Source organism: Mastomys coucha, unplaced genomic scaffold (genome assembly GCF_008632895.1).
Source record: "Mastomys coucha isolate ucsf_1 unplaced genomic scaffold, UCSF_Mcou_1 pScaffold20, whole genome shotgun sequence".
Taxonomy (NCBI): Eukaryota; Metazoa; Chordata; class Mammalia; order Rodentia; family Muridae; genus Mastomys; species Mastomys coucha.
Genome location: NW_022196903.1, coordinates 90,469,653 through 90,495,313, shown reverse-complemented (window position 1 = coordinate 90,495,313; position 25,661 = coordinate 90,469,653). Strand labels below are relative to the sequence as shown.

The 25,661-nt window shown below is 39.3% G+C and overlaps 1 protein-coding gene across 3 annotated transcripts in view; it reads right to left on the bottom strand.

Moving 5' to 3' along the window:
- Positions 1 to 261: 261 nt before the first annotated feature.
- Tafa1 (TAFA chemokine like family member 1) overlaps positions 262 to 25,661 on the bottom strand; it is a 510,281-nt gene continuing 484,881 nt past the window's right edge. For all 3 annotated transcript variants that reach the window (XM_031382684.1, XM_031382681.1, XM_031382683.1), the window contains 2 exons: positions 6,792 to 6,916; positions 262 to 1,530 (listed from right to left, as the gene is read on the bottom strand). In XM_031382684.1, the coding sequence (XP_031238544.1) occupies positions 1,513 to 1,530; positions 6,792 to 6,916 (143 nt within the window). In that variant the 3' untranslated portion in view covers positions 262 to 1,512. The remainder of the gene's footprint in view (positions 1,531 to 6,791; positions 6,917 to 25,661) is intronic.

Below are 25,661 nucleotides of genomic sequence, written 5' to 3'. Positions count from 1 at the left end.
AGAATAATTTGGGGAGGAAAAAAACTCTGCAGTTGTGAGATGACAAGAGAGTGTAAAATCCTATTAAAATTTTCCCCAGGAAAACTAGACCTTAAGTAGGTGTTTACCTCTTACCTCAGTTTAATAACTCAAAAAAAAAAAAAAAAAACAGGGATAATGGATTTTAGTTTCTTGTTGTTTTTTTTCCCCCTTTTTGGTATGTGTGTGTGTGCCCTATATATATTATCAGAGTGACCGCACATGGAATACCAGAGATTGTAATTGGATATTTCACTACAATCATATTAATGAGTTTCTAAGTTTCAAAATATTATTGTTGGAAATAATGGCCTCCGTAGAGTCTCGTGATCTCTTGGTTTAGTTAAAAGAGAGTCTATAAAACTAAATGGCAGACAAAGAGGACAACTGGGTTAAGAAAGAAGTTGTTTACCACTTTAATAGGGCTGTCCAACACTTGGTCACATAGATCACTGGGAAACCTAATTGCTTCCATAGCTTTCCTATCTCATCAGAGGAGAGGTGAATACTCTAGGTAAAAGCAAATCAAACATAGAAAGAGGTGCCATGATAAAACGTGTTGCTACAGCACTATGGAGTTAACAATGGCAGACTTTGGATTTAATCAGAGGACACTTCTGCAGTCTGGGACAGCTATACAAAGCCCTAAGACACTGTATTTACAGGACTTACTAATATAGGGATCTACATCCTACCATCCTGCCAGAGTCTTAATAGCACGGTGGAGCAGCTCCCTCAAGAATCCTCGTATGCTTATCTGTGGAAAAGCTAGTAGTTCTAAAAATATTTTCCCGGAAGAGGTTAGAACGGTTATTATATATCAATTGAATATAAAGTATGGTTATGTAAGCCAAGCTTGCATGCTAATATCGCACAGGATAGAAAGCAATAAATCAAGACGAGGAGCTTCCTTGGGTCACCGGGTAGAAACAAGGGGGAAGCTCTTGACTCAGTACTGTTAGGATGCCTCAGATTCCAGGAGTCGGCTGGCCTTCCGGGGAGAGTGCCATGTTGGATTCTCACACAGGCATGTATCTTCCTTACCAAGAGAAAAAAGGAATGGCAAATGAAACAAAACCGACCAAACATCCAAAACTGAAAGGGATACACCAGCCACCTCACATTGTGGTACTGTTCATTTCTTGAAGAGAATATATAATATTTCAAAATATTATATATACATATATATTTCAAATGGTACAAAGTAATGGTAGTTCCAAATCAGAAGACGGTTGATCGTTCTTCATGATCCCCCAAATTTCACAGAGAAAACTCATTTTGTTTTAAAAGCCATTTTCCAGGACGTTGCCAGAAAATCCCAAGTCTTCTTCTTTTGGGATACTTTGTTTCACAGAGTAAGTGCACTGTGATTATCTGGTAACCAAATTGCAGATAAGAGATCCATTTGACTTGCAGGTATGGAAGATGTTTTAAATCCTCACAATGTGTTTTCCACAGGTTGTTCTTTTCCTATTTATATAACAAATGCTTCTGTTAGGTTCTCGGGTGAATCTGAAACCAAAGAAAGAAAGAAATCTCAGTAAGAGAAGTAAGAAATTAAGGCATAAAGAAGGGTGCTCATGCAGAAAATGAGGATGCCTTTAATTTATTGTGTTGCTTCATTCAGGTGTCTTTCACATGATGCTCAAAGCCCATAGATAGAACTTTCATATTGCAATAAATTCATTAAGTTCCTCTGTGTCAAAACTGAGCAGAAAGATTCTTAAAGAAATGTGTATCAAGAACTGGGTTCATGGGTATGCAATCTCTATTCCGTTCCACGGATCCTGTGCCAATAAGCGCCTCACAGTTAGTTGGTTTATTTCCTTACTGATATTGCCTTGAATTTACTAATAAATTTTTAATGAGGATCTTGCATTTTCTTGTTGCACTGGGCCATTATGCAATTGTGTAATCACTTTCTGCTTCTATGATGTGAATTTGAACTGATTATCTCATGCCATTATGAAGTTGTCCTGTTGTAAAACATTGAGGGGTGGCCATTGGGAAGTTCAAACTCCCAGACTCTTATTTTTTTTTTTTTATAGCTTTAGAAAATGATCCTTCTGGGACCAGGAGAACAAATCAATTAAAATCTTTTAGAGTTAGGTAGAACACTGATAAAAATTTCCACTCTAACATTTCTTGGTCAAGATGAAGAATGTATGGGAGTTTTTATAAATTTATTTTAGATTTTCTCCTTACAAATGATAGATCTTTCTATCTAATTTTCCCTTATTCCATTGGCTGACATAAACTTTGGTTGACAGTGTCTTCTTTTCCAGTACAAAAAGGAGGCAAAATAGCATTTACCAAACTGAACTGAAACTGCCTTTTTTTCCATTTCTATGTTGACTCCCTACACCAACATGGAAGGCCAGGTGCTCTGTCCTGTTGCCATCAAATCCTGGAGACATTAACACCTTAAAATGAGATAGCATACGTTTTCCTGTTCTTACTAAGGCAATGAATGAATATATTGCTTCCAGGGACAACTGTGATTGTGTAAAATGGTTCATTTTCCTTGCCCGCAATTCTCTAAATCTTTCAATTATCTCCATATTTAATGTCTCTTCCTTATCATTCAATTGCCTTCTTGTTTTAGACAGCAGTTTGATATCACTTCTTTGGAGGCTGGTATCTTTCTCTCCCTCTCTTTCAGTATTTCAACTGGAAATTTAATGGCAATCAGAACTGTAAAGCCATAAGCTCTCAAAGAATTTTATAGCTGGTGGAATCTAGTCAAGAAGAACAAGAAGCCGGAAGGTGTCAAAACTGGGATTCTGCTCGTTTTCAAATATGTAAAAATTGTTGGGACAAGTCGAATGGACATATATTGCCAAATTCAGAGTCACCAGCAGAGGGATAGACAAAGACACAGACAGAGGACCAAAGGGTTGTGTTGGCCAGTCACATAAGCAGTAACTTCACCAAGATGGCTAGCATGCTTTGTTGTGCAGTTTAAGGTTTGATAACTCAAGTTTACAAGATGTACTAATTATTGTTTTTCCCCCTGTGGTGAAGCAAATCTATAGTTTATCGATTCTTCCCAACCAACCAATCAGACTGTGTTCTGCGATCCTCAACCTTTGGGGTATTTGCTTTTTGTTCCAACTGACTATAACTTTCTCTGAGTTCCATTCCTTTACATTTCAGCTTTCAAAACACCTGCCATTCCATTTCCATGTATAGTTAGCATATTGTATTCAAATAACTTGTTTCCTCTCTGGGTAATTCTCTTCTAAATCAAGCCATTATGCTACCTATGCAAGGTTTCTGCATTCCTGAAAATGGGCACAGCCCCACCAACTTTCCAAAGCTTTATTTGATACACTATTTAAAATAAAATAAATGTTAAGCAGTATGTGGAAACACAAAAAAACTATTTTAAGGCAATATTTAGTCTAGTTTTGCCATTATACAACAATAAAACATTTTAATCAAGTAACTCAAACAATGATCAACATGGGATAGGGTTAATGTCTGGCCATAAAACTCTGTGAAGATATTCCATGCTTCTCCACATGGGAAAGTGATGATGACATTATCCTCCTTCACACTGAATGGCTGACAACTTCTCAGACATGAATACTTTTCTTCTACATCATGACTTTCAGGGGATCTTCTTATTATTCATCACTCCAAATTCCTGGGTAGAAAATGTTTTCCCTAATTCCACCTGTGTTTTCTACCTCTTTATGCTATATTGTCTCTGCGAGCCACCATTACCAAGCGTCTTCTTCATTGTGGCTAGCTGTTCAAGCTCGTCTATTCTGAGGGCTTGTGGTTCAGATGACACATGAGATTTCTACTCTCCAGCCCTCCTTTAAAAATTAACACTGGAAATCTTTAAAGTAGATCACAGAGCAAAAATATCTCTTGCTTATCTATATTTCAGAGACTTTCTGATATCTCTTTTTTCTGGAATGTTTTGAATGGGAAAAGAATCAAGTCCCTGGGAACTTTCTGGCAAAGACTTTTACCCCAAAATTTAGTTTATTTATTTATATGTGGTTATATGTGCATACCTGTTTTCTGGGGTGTGTGTGTACACACAGTGTACATAGAGGCCAGAGGTCGATGCCTTCTTCTAGTTCTCTGCTCCATATATTTTTTTTTGAAACAGAGTCATTCATTGAACCTGGAGCTCACAAATTTGGCAAGAATAATTGGCCAGCTAGCTCCAGGGATCATCTTATCTCTGCTTCCCCAGCACTAGGATACTTGGCAAATGCTGTTGAGGCTTTTTAAGTGGGGCATGGGAATCTTAATTCAGTTCTTTATGCTTGCTTTAGCAACTGCACCATCTTCCTGGTCAGAATTTAAACTAACAGCCCAAAAGTAATGCTCACTTGCCATTTAAAAGTTAACAGTTTAGAGTATTTTTTTCAACTTTTCCTTTTTGTAAATTATGGACAGTGCTCTTTTAAAAACAGCCTTACATATAAGAAGAAAAGAAGTGGCTTAGATAACAATAAAAATTCAACTCATCATGATTGAAGTCTCTCGGTGAATTAAACTATTTTAAAACTTAAGTTGCTAGAGTCAATATTTGAAGCAGGTAGGAATATATGTATTCTGATGGGGAAAATACACAGGGGTGTACAAAAAATTATCATAGACTTTCTTTTAGGAACATATAATTTAAGAACTGGTGTTAGTCTACCATCTGCTCAGAATGTGGACTCCTGGATGCTTGTCTGGGTTCAACTGCTGTGTTTTCTGTTTAAACGTGATTTTGACATCTAGGAGTTCTTGGGAATCTCAAAGAGAAAAGGTGAAAGTAATCTTTGAATACTCTCAGTGTATATAAAGCATAGTTCTGTCCAGTGTCCCCCATCTCTACCCTATAGACTTGAGAATATTCAGCTGTACACATGGCAGAACTCATGCACCCATAGCTTTCAAAGCAGTATGTGCCATGGCTTGACTCTCTTGTATCGTCAGCTGCCTGGGTTGACCTCAGTACTCCCTGGGTGGGGCAGACAGCATGCTATACCCTCAGTTACAGTGATCGTGTTCTGCACAAGCCTCCTTTGTTGAGAAAGGTGTTCAACAGGTGCATTACAACATGCTTGATGGCTAAAATAGACTCCAAAATAAAATAGAGGCCAAGTTTAAGTAAAAGTTGCACAGTTCTCAAAAACGTAGCATGAACTATTTTGGAGGTGTTTTCATCTTTTAGTTTTGAGCATAAATTCTATCTTCCAAAGAGTCTCTGAATTCTTGGAATTTTCTATATTTAAATACTGAAATAATTTGAGTTCATTTTCCTTAATGAGTTTAGATTCTAAGTAACCATGACAGCTAGAGGGTACCTTCCATGTAGGATATCAATCATCAGTTGTCCAGGGACTGAGACTTGGTAAAAGGCACCTAAGTGACATGTTTAAACGAAGAGTAATTGAACTGTAATTCTAATTCAGAATATTTTCATGTACTCTAGCTTGCCCAGGTACTTCTTAGACAAAACATAACCATAGGCAAATCTGACCTCCTCCATTAGTTAATTAAAACAAATTTTTTGAGGTTAAGTAACCCAAGACAGCCTCACTTCTGGATGCTTCCTTATGTAAGTGTTTAATTGTAATGAGAAGCAAAAACTATGCTGAATTATTTAGAGACACATGGATGCTTACTAACAAGCTATGGTGGTTCAGAAATCCCTCTTGGCCACATGTCAAGGAAGTATGGCCATTTATTGACCACTATAGTCCACATGGGTAACTATATTTGATGGATCTTTATTTCATATACAAAAAAAAACTTGAGTGTGTTCAAACAGTATTATATAACTTTATTTTTGATTATTTCTGTATCACATAGTTGCAAGGACCACTTTTATTTATTGAAAGAATGATATTTGAGAGAAAGATCACATCAAGGTTCATGGTATAGTGGTTAGAATTCAGAGTGCTCTTCAATATTTGAGTCACCTTCTGTTAGAGTAAATGTTTATCCTGTTCATTTTACAACTGGTAAAGACCACTTTTTAAATGGCCAAGAAATAAGCACACTTACACACACAGTTATACACAATCACTCTTCAAGGCTGATATGCTGAGAGTTGGGTGGTACACAGCATAGGATGGTACTAGTTCTTAAAATGTTTGCATGCCTTTGTACTAGTGGAGAAATAATTTCTTTTTAGCATCTAGAGCTCCACTCACCTTCTCCCCTTTGGGTGTCACACAAGTCCAATCCTTATGTGCTTAATGGTTGGCCTAGCCATATCCCTCTACCCTGGCATGGCACCATAACACTAATACAGGAGAGGCATACTCACCCTATACATTTTATAATTTTAGGGAGCTCCTGGAGGTTTAACCAGAGAAATGAAAGAATAATTACCGACTTTACAAATCTCTTTGTACTTCTCTAAAAGGTCACTAAAACTCCTTTAAACATGATTGAACTTAAACACAGTCTTTTTCAGCACACTGCTGAGACAAATCAAGCAAGGCACGTGATTATCATTCTGAGTGCCATGCTTGCAAGATACAGTCTCCAAGTAACTGCCCTAATGATCCCGCCTCCCCTGCTTTACGTGTGACTCTGTAACGTAAATAAAGAGCCACATCATGCAGAAAGGTCATATTTAAACTTTAACTTTTAATTCATAGATGGACACTAACCCACCTAGCCCAGAATATGTCCTGTTAAAGGAATTCTTTCCTCCTGTCCCATTCAAAGTCCTTCTGACTGCTGCCGATGCAAGGTCAAAGCCAATGGTACAGTTTGAAACATGAGTGTAATATGTGAAGCAGACTTACTCGTGTGGTCTTAATCTTGTTGCCTGTAGCACACATCCATCCAGAATTGTCAGGGAGTGTCTTACATTCTTCTCCTTCGAGGCAGGGCTCCATCTCACACCACCATTTCCCAATCACTATGGAGGCTGTGTGGAAACAGGAAACAACTGTATTTGTACTTTGCCAAATAACCCTGGCTTCTAAGGTTGTATCCTCCCACCAGTTTTAATGTTCTCTGCAGCAAGGCCTACCTCCATCTTCTAAGACTGGATAGAAGTGACTCATCAAGAGAACAAGTATTGTAATGCAAATACAATGATGTCATCTGGTTTCTTATGTGCCATGCTGTCCAAAGTCACCTCATATAATTAAAAAATGAGGAATGGGGACACTTTTGTTTTGTGTCGCTCTGTCTGAGATAGGGCCTTGCTGTATAGCTCTTCCTGGCCTGATACTTGCAATGTGGGGGATTTACTCTCAGATTTTGAGGGATTTTGGCTCACTACTTTTTGTAGACCTGGGACCTTGTGCTACTCCTTTCCAGTTAAAGGGACAAAGAGCTGAGTATTCTTCAAAATGACTGACGTGTTCTTTTTAGGAAGGCCAGTTTATCCACCCAGCATTAGGTTTATCCCTTAGCCCAGGGCTGTGCAGAATTTCAAAGCCTTAGCAAAAGAAAAAAAAAATGAACTGAAAGCACAGAAGCAAAGTTGTAAGTACAAATGAAGAGTAATGATAAAGGAAAGTTCACGCCTTTGCAGTCAAAGGGACAGCTGGCACGGGTTGTGGGTTCCCTTTCATATGTTTCATAAGCCATGGGAAGGACATGGGTAGGAGCCAAACCTCTTCAGATGAAACTGTCTTTTTTTTTAGGATTGTATCAAGGATGGCCATAAGACGCTGGTCATATATATATATATATATATATATATATATATATATATATATATATGAGATAGGGTCTTGTCTAGCTTGTCTATGTGTGTGTATATATATATATACACATATATACATGTATATATGTGCATATATGCATACATACATATATGTATACATATATGTATATGATATATATATATATAATATATACGAACACAGATGCATATATTACATTTTTATAGTGAGACTATATAAAAGTCTGAGTGAAAAACAAGTATCCGTCATTTCTGTTTCTCACCATGTTAGCTTCTCACAAATGTACCTGGATCAAAAATCATAAACCAGGGGCCTGGAGAAATGGCTCAGTGGTTAAGTGCACTTGCTGCTCTTGCAGAGAGCCTGAGGTCTGGTTCCCAGCACCTGTATGGTGACTCACAAGCATCCAAACCTCCTCCAGCTGTAGGAAATTCAAGTGTTATCTTTTAGCTTCAATAAGAACAGTTATGCAAACAGTGCACACACAGGCATGCAGGCCAACACTAATTTGCATAATATAAAAGTTAGTAAACCACCCAAACAAAAACAACAGTAAATATACACACTCAAAATGGTAGCCATCTTCTCTTGTTTGTTAGGTTGTCCTAATTTTCAGCCCTCTTCGTAGGTTCTTTAGATTTCACTGTTCCTTCAGTGTTGCTTTCAGTAAAATCATTGGGCAAGGTTCTATAAACAAAAATCATATCTGTCCCTTTGTTATCATGAATTTAAGAAAAATTTCGGGGGTACTTTGGCACATTTAATGAATTTATTTTATGTGGAACAGACTGATGTAACTAGGGTGCCTACATCAGGCATGCTAAGGAGGTGTCAGGGGTCAGCGGTCATTAAGCATTCTGTCTGTATATACAGGACAGCGCGAGCTGATGATACGGAACAGTCTTCCACATGGGTCAGCATGATGATGTGAATGTCTACTCATTCTTTCATGAGCATCTGTGCTCTGCAACAGGCATAGTGCAGAGAAAGGTTTTTATGTCCATGCTGATGAATAGGTAATGACACCAAGTAAGAGAATCTAAAGTTTCTACCACAAAGAAAACAATGTCATGCTGAGAGGGGACAAAAATAAAGATGAGATAAAAAAATAAAGTTGCTGGTGTTTATTGAAAATCTATAATCTATGGCTTCCTTCAGCTGCTGCTTAACCAGGAATGAATAATTTACACTTATCACCGAAGCCAATGCTTATCGTTTCAACCCTATCCTGTATTTCCATACTGCGCCCCTGAATTTAAATCACTGTGACCAGACACTGTCTGACCTTTGCTCTGAGGAGAAGGGTGCTCTCTTGACAATCCTTTCAGGAGAATGTTGTCACGGGTTTTTCCCCTTCCTTGTGGCGGTATAGTCATAGAGAACACCTGGAGAGGAGGTCAGTCTATAGTAATGTGCCTGCTTCCAGAGACTTGTGTACTCCAGGTCTTCCGTTCTCCTGGTGGCCCTCTGCCCTCTTTGAGCTGACCTACTTTGCTGCAAGCTACTATCAAAGGCTTCCCTTTCTCTTAGGCATTAGTATCTTCTAAGTAAATGTCTAAACAGACAGACAGGAGAAAAAAAATCTCTAAACTGATGAAGCACCTTTAACTCAAAGCTGTAAAGAGCTGACACCTGTTACGGGGAAGGGTCTGTAAAAATGAACATGTTCCCAGATATGCTTATAAACATTGTTATTGTGGCTTCCTTCGCAGTACAAAGCTGCTGATGTGCCTTTGCTCTGTGAGTCTGGCTCATCTTCTAGCCTTGATGGGCATCTTCATCCACACCAATTCACATCCTAGGTCAACATGCGCTCCCTAATTCTGAGACTTTTTAAGAAACATGTATTTCCTGCACTATGATTCACAAAGAGACTTTCAAACTACCCTTTTCTTTTACTCAGACTGGAAGCTATTTTAAACACTCAAACTCTGGGAGCAGTACGAATCTGTGAGACAGGGGCTAGAGAGATGGCTCAGCAGTTAAGAGCACTGACTGCTCTTCCAAAGATCCTGAGTTCAATTCCCAGTAACCACATGGTGGCTCACAACTGTCTGTAATGGGATCCGAAGCCCTCTTCTGGTGTGTTTGAAGAAAGCTACAGTGTACTTGTCATATACATGAAATAAATAAATAAAGTTTTGTTTTGTTTTTAAAAAAGAACCTTTTAGACTCAATAAATGAGCTTGTATCAAGGTATCAAGATGACTTAGCCGTTTCTATATCTCTTAAAATGGAAATGAAATTACAATTAGAAAAATAAATATAAAAATTATTTTTTCTGCGTAATACATATTCATGAAATGATATAGAAATGAATGTATGTATTTAGTAATATTCTCAAAACTTTGATCAATTTTCTGACATGCATTCAAATTTCATTTCTTAGTTGTCTCTTAATTTTAAGCACCTTGTTTGGAATTAACACAAGTTTTTACTTCTATACTCATTTTTCAATAAAACATTCTTTGTGTACAGAACATTTCCTTTGTCACTGAAGATATGGAGGATGTATAAGAATATTTGTGCCATGCCCAGTTTCTATTCTTCTATTCATTCTAAAATTCTTTTTAGAAAAAAAATAAATAAAAACGCTCACACCTGTAATCCCAGCACCCAGGAGGAAGTGGCAAATAGATTGTTGAGTTCTGGCCAGCCTGGTCTACATGAACAAGTTCTGGGACAGACAGATAAATCTTGTCTCAAAACAAAACACCCCAAAATCTTATTAGCATATGTAAAGCTTTTTTGTTTTCCAAACTGGGAACTTTTAAATTTAAAATGATTTTATTTTCTTAACTGCTACCTATTTACTATGTTAATATGCACTTTTTTATTTGTATGTTCGTGCTTTGCCTGCATATGTACCTGTGCACCACTGGTGTGCAGTGCTCTTGGAAGTTATAAGGGGTGTAGGGCCGCTATAGAACCAGAATAAATGACAACTGTGAGCTGCTATGTGAACGTTGCAACCAAACTCAGGACATTTGCAAGAGTCACAAGCACTCTTCATTGCTGAACTGTTTCTTCAGTCCCTCCAGCCACTGTCCAAAATGTTTAGTTAGAACACATAACAACTATTTTTATGATATTTTCACACACACATATGTATATACGCACTGTCCACATATAGTCATTCCTGGTCCAACCCTTCCTGATTTCAGCTGGTCACCTTCGTCTCCCCTGATTCCTCTTTCTGTCTCTCTGACCCTCTTTGTTTCTCTCTGTCTGTGTCTGTCTCTGTCTCTCTCTTTCCCTTTCTGTCCCTTTCTCTCTTTATCTTCTCTCTGTCTCTGTCTGTCTCTCTGTCTCTGTCTCTGTCCCTCACCTTTTCTCTCCCCTACCTCTCTCACATTCACATAAACTAGATTTTACACATGAATGAATACCACAGTTATCTTTCCTTTCCTAATTACCTCTCTGTTTGACAGCACCCCTCCCTTTAGATTTCTTCATCCTCCAACACGGTCTTTCTTTTTCATACAAATACATGTATATATAATTAAAAATCTACATTTAAAAGTCTGGGCTCTTCATTTGAATAATTCTCAGTTGTCTCAAATTCTAGTAATTAGCAATTCGAATAACTAGCATTTACTGAAAGTCAGTCATGAATTTCTCCTTCCACGGTCCAGTTCTGTGCCACTGCCTCTGGCCCGTGTACAAAGAACTTAATGTATTACATCATCCTCACAGTGGTTATTATTGAACCCTAGTGCTTAGCATTTCCAGGTTTGCAAAGGTAAAAAGGGTTGCGGGGCAGCTTAAACATAAGCCTTACAGTATTTACTTATTTACAGCTTTGCGTTCAGAATTCAGAAAACTTAAAACAATTATTGATTGCTGATCGAATGAATTTTCCTTATTATATTACTGCTGAAAATAATTTCATGTCAAACACAAACACATACAGAAAATAAAATAAAAAGAAAAATTCAATGTCTGATGAAATTAGTTTCAGCCCGCTTGCTGCTTCTCTGGTCTGAGATGCGCTTTCTTCGATTCCATTAGTTACAACATTGTACAGAGATCCCCACTGGGGAACAATTTTGGAAGTGAGGGATGCTGTGCAGCAGATATGTAACTGTGACAAGGGCTTTTCATCCCTTAGAAAAACCTAGTTAATTAAATATCATCCGCAAAACCGACTTCCTCTTATCCGCAGTGATTTGGAAAGGGGGCCTTTACGGTCCCTTTTAACCTCAGGGTTCTGAGATTTGCTCTGTAAATGTGTCATGTGCAGGAAATATCTGATCTTCAGCTCTTTCAAGGATGTTCATGTCTCCTGGAGAGTGTCTTAAAAATCACTAAAGCCCCTTTAATCACGAGTCCTGGATTTCTCTTTTATACCAGATGATACTGCCGAGGAGCCAAAGAGGTGCATCAGTGAGAATCTAGATGGGCGCGCATTCCTTCCTGAGGCTGCTCCCTCCAACCCCATTATCAGCATTGTCACTGATGAGAAGAGGTAGTGAGATACTAATTGACATGAAGGTTAATAAATATAGCAACAAGCATCATATTGAATAAGAGCAGAAATCCTGTTGTATCATCTTTGTTGACAGTGCTTGTCTCTTACCCCAAGAAATGTTTATTGTATATGTTGTACCAAGGGTGATAAAGTTAAGACCATGACTCCGGTCTGCCCTCCAACTTCTGTTTAGATCTGGATTCTTAACAGAGGCACTGCTGCTGTTTGTCACGAATAAATGAGCACAGTGATCTTCTGCGAGTGAATTCATGACTGTGCTAAAAGAGCAGGCGGGCATGGGGGGTGGAGATGGAAAAACCTTACTATACTGTGGAAATTCTTTAGGCCAGGAAGTTAGCCATCTGTTTGTTACTTTTCATGAATGGTGACAGTCAGACACTGAAGACTCTAGAACCTAGATTACATGAGCGAAAGCCAGACATGAATAAAAGGTGGAACTGCACTCAAGACAGATCTAGGAAGGGTTTGGTGCCTGCCATTGTTTGATTTTTGAAAAAGTTTTTTTAGAAAAGGTATTTTCTGTTTTTAATTTTTGAGATTATGTAATTATGACATTTCTTCCATCCGTTTCCTCCTTCTTAACTCTCCCATTTATCCCTCTCTACTCTGTCAAATTCATGGCCTTGTTTCTTTCCTAATTCTTACTGCCTACATATATGTATGTACATACATACGTATATATGTATACGTTTTTGTGTATATGTGTACATATATACACACACAAACACACACACATATATATATGTATGCAGGCAATAACAATTAGCAATTGTTATTAGCAATATACATATATACATATATGTATACATATAAATGTGTGTGTGTGTATAAAACCTGTTTGCATGTATGGGTCAAGGGCTGATCATCTGGCACTGGAAGACCAACGTGCTATTCCCTGGGAGAGACTACCTCTGCGGCTCTCGGCTCTCCTCAGTTGCCTGTAGGTCTTCCTGTATGGTTGCACCATCCTGGGTTTTCTCCCTATCTCATTAGCATAGCTATTGATGCCATCCTTGTTCAGCTCTTGTTTGAGCATGAAGGTAGGCAGATGTTTAGGTGTGGTTTCTGATGTTACTAAGAGCCACAATCGCACAAGTCCCGGTTCTTACAATCTTTTTGCACCCTCTTCTAACAATGTTCTCTGATCCTTAGGTGTAGAAGAGTTTTACAGAGGTATTCATTTCTTCTGGGCTCCACAACTCTCCATTTTGATTGGTTGTGGGTTTTCTGTGGTGCTCTCTGTCTGACAGGGCATTCTTGTATTTCTTAGGATGACTTCGAACTTGCTGCCTCCCCACCTCAGCTTTTCAAGTACCCAGGAAAGCAGGCACTGGAAGTATGCCAAACTCACATAAGGGCTTGATTTGGGGCTCCTGTAGACCACCTAAGAGATGCAGAGCTGGGAATAATGTGAGAAGCACTGGACAAAGCAATATGGTCAGAAACTCCAACACCTTAGCTGTCCCTCTCATGGCAGTAGACAGTGTGGAATGATGTCCCCATCCATTACTGTAAGCATCAGATGCCTCAAAAACAGGCAGTTTATATGTATATGTTGTCAGGATTGACAGTTTGGTATTGTACATACAAGCAATATTATATGGATTGAACATTTACATATTTAGAAACAGTGTACTGTGTGTGTGCATGTGTGTGTGAAAACAATTAAAGGATAAGAGAACACTAATTTGATAGAGAGTAAGGGGGTTGAGGGAGGGTTTCAATTGTGGAAAGGGGAAATGATATAATTAAATTATAATCTCAAAAAGAAAAAAAAATTAAAAGCCAAGGAGGAATCTTACACTTCCCTATTTGAGGAGTATGAGTAGCCAAAGGTACGTTATCAACTTACAAGTTAATGGATTAAATATGAAACAGAAAGAGAAAAATAATGCCCACCGTGGGTTGTGAGGATTACGTGACAAAAAGCATACAGAGGACAAGGCAGACTGTGGCACTTAGTAAGTGCTCAATGAATTTTAGCTGTCATTTCCCCTGGCATCATCATTTTTTAGAACTCTAAAGGATAAAATCATGCTAGACAGAAGAGCAGGTCCATCACTAGCGTGAGTAGGTAGAGAGTAAACCATTGTTCTTCAGTAGTGTGCTTGTTTGTATGGCTTAGCATAAGTCTGAGCCTAAATTAAGCGGTTGGATGTATGATCACATTTATGTTCCCAGAAGATTATGTACATCAGTCTAGACAGAGTTCTACCCTCATTTTTATCCACCCTGTTATGCAATGGAAGAAACAGTTACAACTCCACAGGGATCGGACAGCTCTTCAGCCTCCCTTTTGCACAGTTGTTCGAACACAGTTGCAGTGGTTCTTTTCAAGGGGCCTGTAATACCTTCAAGTATGTCATTGTCTTTATCAAGGCAAACGGAGAATCAAAAGCATCGGGTATTCATCTCTGCAATTTCTCCAGACTCCCTTTTCCTATGATCGCATACTTAAGGAAGTGATCCAGCCTGAAGGCATTCTGCATTCTCAAGGTCTGTGACATGTGCTAAGTGACATGTCTGTGATTCAGGGGCCCAAGTGTTTCAGTCTTAGCTCTACCATTTGTCACCAACCCGGCTTTAAAACATTGCTTGACTCGAGGTGCCTGCTCCTCAGTTAGAAAAACACAGGGAGTTATTGTGAATTTTAAATACAATAAAGGACTTAGAATAAGGCATAATAAACTTTGTATCCATCATACGGCAGTTATTGTTTATATGTTTATTCATTATGTACTGCATATGAATTCACACATGAGTTAATACTTGACCTTTAGCAGAAGTATATGTGAATTCTAACATACATTTATTATCATATATAGTGTAACATGTAAATTATAACATATACATGCTATATAACACATTAATATTACATATTTTATAACATCCATGGAATAAATAGCCAAGGATAGGTTTGACTGTCATTATGTTCTTCCTATTAATTATTTTCTAGCACTTTTCAGACAGAGGTAATTTACTTTGATGAAGGTGTTGGTGAAAGTAGGGAACGTACCATGAGCAAGACTTAAAGCTACAAAGACGTAGACAATGTCTTTGGGTGAAGTTGTTCCTTGAAAATGTTTGGACAAACGTATTATATCTTATGCATTCAAATGCTGTTTATTGACTTCTCTTTTAGACATAAAATAAAGCGGCACAGTTTCCAACCTTCAGCCACAGTTAGCTTCTTATAGGAGAGACATGGGGAAGGAAAGATTAGATACTATCTAGAGCCATACTGCGCAGCAGAGAGACACAACAAATCCCCAGGGGAAGTCGACCTAATTTAGATTAGTTGGGTGGTAGTGCCAAGGGGATTCCTCAGTGGTGAAATTATTTTATCATTAAGAAAATTTCATTGTAGAGAACACAGCATAGATCTTACAAGAGGAAGAGGCAGCTTTGAACGGACTATACGTTGGAAGCAAACAGCGAACAGTCCCTTCTTGCCATCATCCGCTGCCCTGAGCTATCTTACAGTCACGGGGGGGGGGGCATTTGCTGCTCTGAACAACATGTTCTGGGGATGGAATAATCTGACGTCTGCTGCTCAAGGGAGAACTCGGATCTCTTGTCTCCGATAAGTTTTTCTCTCTTAGGCTGGATCCTGGCACTTGAGTCCAGGCTTACTCTACAACTTTGTTCTGGGAGAACTCGATCCTTGAGTTCAGTAAAGAGGCTAACCCTGTCCTGCTTCCCTTGAGCAGACCTTCCCTTGAGCAGATAGCTTTCTTTTAGAAGGTAAGTTCAGCTAAATGCACTTTCACATCAGTGTAGGCTCATTGTGTGTGTGTGTGTGTGTGTCTGTGTGTGTGTGTGTGTGTGTGTGCTACATGTGTGTGAGCACATTTGTGTGCTTGTGCATGGAGGCTAGAGGTTGTCATTCGGTGTTACTCTTAATCTCTCCGTATTTTATATAGTGAGGCAGGCTCTCTTTCTGAACTTGGGGCTCACTGACTTAGTAAACCTAGCAAGTGAGATGTCTCTGGACACACTTATGTCTGCCTACAGCGTACTGGGATTCTAGGTGGACTGCCTGTCTGGCACTTATGTGGCTACTGGAGATTCGAACCTAGTTCCTCAGGCTTATACAGCAAGTGCATTACCCACTGAGCCATCCCACAGTCCCCAGCATCTGATTTTAAATCAGTTACAAGAGAAACACAAGGATCCTTGACTATTCGATAAATTCCATACTGCATATACCCCAAATCTCTAAGTTTAACATCCCAGAGTTAACGACATTTAAAAATATCTCTGAGGTTCACAGAACACAGCTATTGTTTGTTTTGTTGAGGCATACATGTTTCTGGGAGTTCTTTCACTGTCCATCATAAGAAACTTGACTTCCTTCTCTGATTCTAAACAGAACACATACCATCTTCTAATATTCAGAGCATACAGATAAGCATCAATAGAAAACGAACATAACCCATAATCCTTTGTAGTGGAGACACACTGTTCCATTTGGCTATGTTTTCTTACAACTTTAGCGATGGTTCCTTGGAGAATTACCTTGGTATACAAGTATTTCCTCAATTTAAAAAAAAGTATTTTGCAAAAGTATTAGGCCTCTAATATGGTTTTTGCTAGAACTACGGCAGATTTACTAAAATAAAATAATGTCAGCTAAGTATGCTTTCTTCTTTTCATATGCAAAGTAATCACTTTTATGGTTATTGATATATTAAAATATCACTTTTGCTTTATTTCACTTTGCAACTGATCCGGAGTACTAAATCATGCCCAGAAAATTCCAGGCATCAAGTACATTTGCAAACCCAGCCCTGGAGGTGTTGGCAGTAATGGGAAAGTGGCATACTGATTGCAAGGTCTTTCATTTTAATCTCACTCCCACTAGAGAAGATTGATATAAATAAAATTTAAATAGAAAACACATTTCAGATGCCAGCAGTGAAAAAGACTTTGTCAGCCTAATGAAAAGGTATCAATTTTCCCCACTTTATTCAATAAATTGTAAGTCATTTTCTAAATGGATTAGATTAAAGGAAAGTTCAAACTCCCAGGGAGATGTTCCTGGCACTGATGAGACTTTAGACAAGGGAGAGAGAACAGGGCACATGGAACCTCTCAGGCCACTTCAGATCTATAAAAATTGATACCAGCGAGGGCAGAAGTGTCTGTAACCCTGAGCTCACCTGCTGCCCAGGCAGTCAAATCCTGGAGAATTGAACAAGACACACTGTTTCTCTGATTTCATTAAGGTGTCATGGGTGGCTGAGTGAATTACCACTGAAGATGGAACCTTGGGAGGCTGAAGTTGGACCAAAGCTGGTGGCTCTTAGAGTCACACATGCCTTCCTCATAAACACTGTGAATACACTAATCCAGGTGTTTTTACAAAACAGGAGAACAACAATTTATAACATTGCTGTGGTCCTGCTGTCTCTGGGGAAGCCAGGGCCTTCGGGTTTGAGGCAATGGATTTAACTTCAGAATGCATCATTTGACTTTCGTGTGAAGATGAAATGTTTAACCCCAGATCACAGAGCAGTCAGATGTAATTTAATTTGTCTGAAATACCAGCATAATTCTTTGATTACTTATCTCTGCCATTTTCAAGAAGTTCCCAACATGTTTTCAGAATGAACTATCTTCTGCCGTCAACCCCTTGAAAACAACAAATGATTTCATTTTCCCATACACAGTGTGATTTAACTAGCACAACTACTTATTGTTAATAGTTTGTTTTATTTGCTTAAAATGATTTTATGTGTATGGTTGGTTTGCCTGCGTATGTGTCTGTGCACCTTGTGCATGTGGAGGCAAGAGAAGTGGATGGATTCCCTGGACCTGGAGTTACAAGTGGTTGTGAACTGTCATGTGGAAGCTGGGACTAGAACTCGGGTTCTCAGGAGGAGCAGCCAGTGCTCTTAACCACTAAGGCACTGTTCTAGCCTCAGTTTGTTTTACTCTTCATATGTAATTGTGACACCCATAAATGGGAGTCAGTTTTATTTTAAGCACACACTTATATATATCATAAACTGATACTGATATAGGGCGGCTATTTTTGGGACTGTGTATATGGTTTCAAAATGTTTAGTTTTTCTTATTAGAAAATATTTACAGTTCAGCTGCTCTGTGCACAGTCCTACTTAGGCTAGCCATTGTGAGCTACGCAGAAGCCTGGCAGAAACCTCATCGGTGAATTTTAAAGTGGATAAGGGGATGAGTAATGATAGGACGTTTTTATGCTTCAATGCTTAATTCAGTGATACCAAGTATTCTATTTTAAGCAGTTAGAAAAAAATATTTAGAAACTCCCAACCAGCAGAAAAGAAGTTCTACCATACTAGCAGATTATGGATTATTTTGTTCATGCCAGTGATGTCATTGTGAAGGCTAAACCTCAAAAGAGAACAGGAATGTGAACGCCAAAATGTTCTGGAGGCAGCTACCTGCAAGGAGTCCAGAATCAAAGCTGTCTTACTTGGAGCCCCATGGCACTGTGTCACACGAATGTTAGCTAAGTTGGAAAGCAGAGAGGGCTTTACTGGGGTTTCACAACTAAATCTAGAAATTAGAATAGTTCCTCCTAATTTAAAGGCAAGAAACTCCGGGAGGCAAGAGAACTGTGGGGCTCCTGTACTTTGTAATGGTGGCAGATTGCTGCCTTAATATAAGAAGTTGCTATAGTTTTGTGTCATATGACACTAAGTTTCCATTTAGCATTAAGAGAATGGACAAGATCTTCTCCACCTATGCTCATGTCTTCACAAAGTAACTTCAGGAAGTGGTCTGTTTCCTTGGCTCTTCTTGCTGGGTTTGGCCATGTGACTGCTTGATCAAGAGAGTAGTAAATATAACATAGGAAGAGGCTTAAAAGTAATTGGGATAGCAAAAGGTCACATGAGCATAAAGTAGCTAGCTCAGGTTGGGCCCTTCTAGAATAATTTGTCAGCTAACCATCTATTCTGTAGGCAGCACTTTCCTACATTTAGGACCAATGGATCTTTCCCATACTGGAAGAAAACACAATGTCATGAGAGTCATGGGAATGAGATTATATTATAGCCCCAGATAGACTAACATAGTTGCAAGATAGGCTTCTAAAATAAGCCTGTTTAAGTAAACATAAAGATACAGACCAAGAAATGAATAATGGAGTGTGGTTATATACCAAAAATCTGAAGATGGTATAAAAATGACAAGTTGGAAAAGAATTGCTATAGAAATGTCAAGAATACTCCATGCAAATCTCAAATGAGGGTCCTCAAGCTGTAGTTGAGTTTTCTCTGTGCCTTTTGAAGATACTAGGACTTGTATTAGGCTAAAAAGCTTGTGCAAAGAAAACTCAAGTGTTTCAAAGAAAAATAAAATAAATCTCAAACATTAATAGCCTCTAGCAGCAAAAGCATGGGGAAGGCAAGAACACCTTGGGCCATAACCTGGAATGTCATTTTATAATGTGTAGTTTCAGGGATATTTTTTTCCATCCAGTTTTGACATTACAGTTACAGATTTTTGCTTCTGAAGCCACAGATGCAGCAATTAAACATCTACTAATTAACTTTCCACCCGTACACTGAAATCAATCCCAAGCAAATGATTTGGGTTATCAACAACAATACCCCTAAAAAGAAACACCAATCTTCCAAGCCAAACCAAACAAAAGTAAGATATGGGAAAGAAAGTAGTTGGGAGAGGAAGAAGGTTGACAGGAGGAGAGGAACAAATGAGGTGGCATGGTCTCCCTCTCTCTCCCCCTCTCTCTCTTCCTCTCTCTCTCTCTCTCTCTCTTTCTCTCTCTCTCTCTCTGTGTGTGTGATCAAAACACATTACATCCACATTCGAAAAATATCACAATGAAACTCCTTATGATATATTATTCGGTTATATGTTGATGAAATACTTCAAAATGAAAATGTTAGCAACTAAAAAAAAAAAAAAAAACAAAATGTAAGCAACTTATGTTTTGTTTGTTTGTTTTGTTTTGTTTTTTTCAAGACAGGGTTTCTCTATGTAGCCCTGGCTGTCCTGGAACTCACTTTGTAGACCAGGCTGGCCTCGAACTCGAACTCAGAAATCTGCCTGCCTCTGCCTCGCAAGTGCTGGGTTAAAAGTGTGCCCACCACTGCCCGGCTGAACAGGACATGTTTTAATGGCACTTGAATCATGGCTGAGCTCCTTTACTAGCAGAGGAAGTTATTTTTAGTTTGTAATCATGGCAATCCTAAGAAATTACAAAATGAATTGGACTCAAAGGTGAAAAATCGGCATCTTTTGTCCCCAAATACATCTGAAGATTCTGTGTTCTTCCCTCACACAGTCGTGCTTAATAGCTGAATTTAATTGCCAATATTGAGATTGTATATTAAATTTCAGATTCCATTTTCTGGATAAAATGGAAAAACTAAGTCACACTGAAATGGCAAGCTCATCACTCCACACACACACACACACATACACTCTCACAAATGCATGTCACACACATACTCACACACACACACCCCACATACTGCACACACTTACACACACATGCCATATACTCATATACCACACACATACATGCCACACACACACACACACATACCATACACACCATATACACATACACCATACACCCACATGCACATATCACAACACATACCATGCACATATACACATACACACACCCTACATTCTGCACACACACACATACACCACACACACATACCAAATACATACCATACACACATCACACATACATCACACACACACACACACACACCTCACAAGTTATGTTGTAGGTGTGCAAATATTGGTTTAAGTGCTGTCTCTTAAATACCGTTCCAACTGAGTGGAAAGAAAAAGGATTCTTTTCTACATAGCAACTATGAATGACACCCCAGGCCTCTACCACTCCTCTAGTTTTCCTCACACATCATTCACACTGTTTGCATGAATTGCTAGTCATTGGCCGTGCAGTATAGACCCCTTAATTTTCTATCGCTAGATGTGTAGTAAAGGAAAATAATCCTAGATGAACAAGTTAGGTAGAAGAATACTGTTAGCCATCATAGGAAATCTTCCTCTTGACTTTCCACAGCTAGATCCTCAGTTTTCTAGAAAAGTCTATAGATATCTATGAAAGTTTTTATACTTCTGCTTAGCTTATTCCACATAAGTCCCAGAATCACATGTCTGAAAACAAAAGAAGAAGAAACAAATTTCAATAGGCCCAGACCCTCTTCAATTCCCTTTCTCCTCCCTGTCCCTGTGAGACTCATTGTAAATTGGTTACCTGACCCATTCTACTGCTGAATTTGTACAAGAGAGAAATAACTAATTGTCTGGAGTTCTCTGACCCCGTAAAAACCTTTTTTTGACCTACGTTTGACTAAACTTCAGTCTTCTTTTCGGGTTCTATTGTATTTTTCATGCTGCTTCAAAGGTTGAGCTCGTCTTTCCCCATCTTTCTCCGTACTAGGCTGTGCAGTTCTGAAGGCTGGGGATGGCACGGCTCCATCTGTGTGTTTAAGGTTCCACACAGAGCAGATGACACACTGAAATTGTGGCCAGAACTGTAAATTGGCTACAGAAAAGCCATTTCCCAGCCCTTTCTCCCGTTATAATTCCTACCCCAGAGTCTCAGACACAAAAATAATTTCCTGTGGCCGAGGCTGGACAGTTCTGCTCTATAAAAGCAACTGAGGTCTTTTAGGGAGAGTGACCTGGCAAAGTCCTCATTTCCTGTCAGCAAAAGACATTTACTTCTGGCCTGGTTTTCAGTCTTCTGACTCCTGGTTTTGTAGGTTTATCTCCTGAACGCTGAGCTAACCGTTGTAACGACTGACACCTTCAAGGGAAATTCATTAACAATGCCCACTATTGGCACTTAGGTTACTAAACTCCTGTTGATGACAGGTACCTATGGATTTCTTACATTGAAAATATCATTTCCTATTGCACAAGTTCAGGCGTTCTGGTACTTATTGCTGACTAGAACTGCATGTGACGTTGACGTACTCAGGGAACATGTGTGGCCTCCCTGCAGGAATGAATGAACCTCAACATACAGAGTGCAGAGCAATGAATATGATTGAGGAAAGAATATTTTAAATATTGCCATGCAGACATTCAGCTGACTGACTGACACCACCGAGAGTGGCTTTCTCTTCTTATTACTGTGTGTGCCTCCTCTTGGCATACATAATCACAATGTCCTTCTAAATGCAGCAGATGCAGGCGATGCAGGATGGGCCCAGCTGTATGTAAATCAGGCATTTTCCTGGAACTCTTCAGTGTCAGCAGTGATGCCTGATACGGGGGGGGGGGGGTTTCTTAATTACAATCTAGTATGCTGAAGATGGAGTGATCCTAATTGTTATGGTCTAGAGAAGTTAAGTTCAATTTAATAAGCGATTAAGACCTATTTCCCATTCGCTGCCGTGATTCCAGTAGAAAGGGATGTTGTATAGAAACTGGTGCGGGGGCCGGGGTGGTGGTGGAGCACTTGCCAGGTCTGGCTTCTTCTCAGGAAGAAACTAGCAAACAGGAGCATCAGCCTTCTAAGTAAAACTGGAAAAACAGCCACGGGAGAGAGGAGAGCGTGGTAAAGTTTCTTGGGTGTTTCTTTAAGGATTATTTTTCATTCTTCCAGGATCGGGCTGAAACAAACCCATCTTTGGAACCTGACAGGGTTTGCTCGGAAGGCAACAGGTATTCAGCGCCTTACCTCTTCCCTTGAGTTTTCAAGCGGGTCTCAGCTCAAGCTCTGAGCTCAAAAGCGATTTTGTTTCACTTGTTGAGATGGCAACAGATCTTGAAGAAATAAATGCTCAGTGGAGACGCATAGCCTACAGCGCAGTTCTGAGGAAGGCAAATGCTGTGATGGTCTTGAGTGCTTCTTTGAGAAATCACATTCTTTCTGTCATGAACCATACTATGGAACCACTTTTGCTGAATACCGTCCCCCTCAATTCAGAAAGGCAGATCCTCCAGAATAAGGAAGTCCGTGCCATAAGCTGATTGTTTGTGTTCCCCTCACCTCCCTCGTCCCTATGTTAAAACCTTGATCTACAATTTTACAGTATGAGGTGGGGAGTCGAGAAGTAATGAGGACTAGAGACTAGGTCTCTCAAGGATTGATTCAGTATCCTTATAAAAGAGACCTCAGAGAGCTTTCTCTGCTTGCTTTTACACAAAGATGGCAATAAGTTGGCAGTTTTTAAACCAGAAAAGACGTCTTAGCAGGGGTTGATCATGCTGACATTTGGTTTTCGTATTCGCCTGGACAAATAAGAGATATAGATTTCTGCTGTGTACCAGGTCCAGACTATCATGCTTTAGTAAGGCCACCCAAAGTAATTAAGGAAGCCCACAGTATATTAACATTATTCATTCCCGAATGTATTCTCCCTAGATAAATTAGTTACTACAAGAGTATGAGGTGGCAATGAGCCCACAGTCCATCCTAGTCCATCCAGATGCTAAAACAAAATACCATGAGCTTGTTGTGTTAAACAACAGAATTTCATATGCCCCTTCTAGGTAAAGAAGATTGAGTCACTGGTATGTTCATGGTTTGATGTAGAGCCACTTCTGCCTCATAAGTAGGTCATATCTTCATAGTACAGAAAGGGACAAAGAGTTCTCAAGTCTTCTGTCACAGGAATTCTAAGTCCATCTCCTAACTTCATGCCAGTGATTAGGAGCCAATAGAAAATCTTCAGAGGAACACTCTGACCTCAATGATGATCTTCTAGGTGTCATACACCATGTGTATGACAAGATCAAGATGATGAACATCCAGTTTCTGCAGACACAACAGAATATATTATTTGGCAGTAGAAAAAAAATATTTGTTATCTAAAATGCAATTTAGTTTCGTCACTGATGTCAACTGCAAAACCAGTTGCCACATGAAAGCTCAAGAGCCTAGTAGACAAATGAACATGAATCGGAGACCAGCCTTTCGGTCAGCTGTCAGTTGTTATCTCTCTGCCTAGCGACAACTACACATTTCCTACTCTAATAGAAATGGTTGGCTAATCCTTAGGGAAACAACAAATGATGAAGGCTTGACTGTGTTTAGCCAGTAAGGGGAAAGAACTGGGGACCAGACAACATACACTGTTTCCAGAGATGATCAGAGTTAAAAGGTAATGTCTGAGATAAGTGCGAAAGGAGGAATGGTAACATTTGAAGAGGAGATGAGCATTGGTGTGGGTGTGGTTCATTGTTCATGTGTGTGTGTGTGTGCACACATGTGTAGATGCCAGAGGACAGATGTTATTCCTCTGAATGCCATCCAGCATGTTTGACAAGAATGGGTTTCCATTGGCCTAGAGTCCAGCGAGAAGACTTGGTGGGCTGGCCAGCAAGCTGCACAAATGTGCTTGCTTGTCTTTACCTCCCAGAGCTAAGATTACAAACACATTCTACCATGCCAGGCTTTGTTATGTGAGTTCTATGGATTGAGCTCAGGAACTCAGGTTTCCATGGCAAATATTTTATTGATTGCCATCTCCACAGGCTGAAATGGGTATTCTCACTGAAGATAAAGATAAAGTAATCCAGAGATGTAAGCAAGGAAGCCACATTCCAACCCATATTAGTGGTTTAGCAGCTTTGAGGTAAAAGGAGGTATGTATTTGTGAATAGTGGCAATAAGTAGGAATCTGTCTATTTGGGGTATAAGACTTGGATCATAACATTCCTCATTATGTAGACCCTAACACTACACAACTGCTGTGTCAAATCCAAGGTAATGAAAAAAATCACTTTTTAAAAAATTGAATTAAAAACATTTACATATTAATTGTATGTATGTTAGTGTTTGCCTCCATGTGTGTATGCGCATCACATGTATGTCTGGCACCTGCAGAGTCAGAAGATGGTTTAAGAACCTCTGTAACTGGAGTTACACATGGTTGTGAACCCCCATGTGATGTTCCGGAAAGAATCCAAGTCCTCTGTAAGAGCAACAGTGCCCCTAATCTCTAAGTCATCTCCCCAGTGGTGAAATGATCTCTTAGGACAGAGCAGCTTTCTCTTCCCAGGCTATTTTTTTCCTTTGTCAGATGAACTTTTCCTCCTAAACTAAAGAATGCAATTTAGCTCTAGCTGGTGCCGTGGTGGATTGGTTTATTTAGTAGTAGCATGTGGGAGAAACCCCGATTGCATGAAGTGCCTGGAGGAGGCTTGCTCAGCGTTTCCTAGCTCAACTTGCGGCAGGTTGCCTACCTGTGGTTTGCAAAGATGTTCTGTCCCCCATATCAAAAAGGAACTTAAAACCTATGGATTTCTGATTGATGAATAAGAAGCCCAGACAAGGAAACTGTATAAGGGCCTAAAAGAAGCAAAGATCTCTGCTTGAATTTTAAGCAGTGATAGATGAATTATCTCAGTGATGGATCAATGGCCTAATATGAGTTAGGCCTAACCTAACTGGTTTTGACAAGAGTGCACACATGCATGCACACACACACACAGTGTATCACTTTTAGGAATTGTGATATATATATATATATATA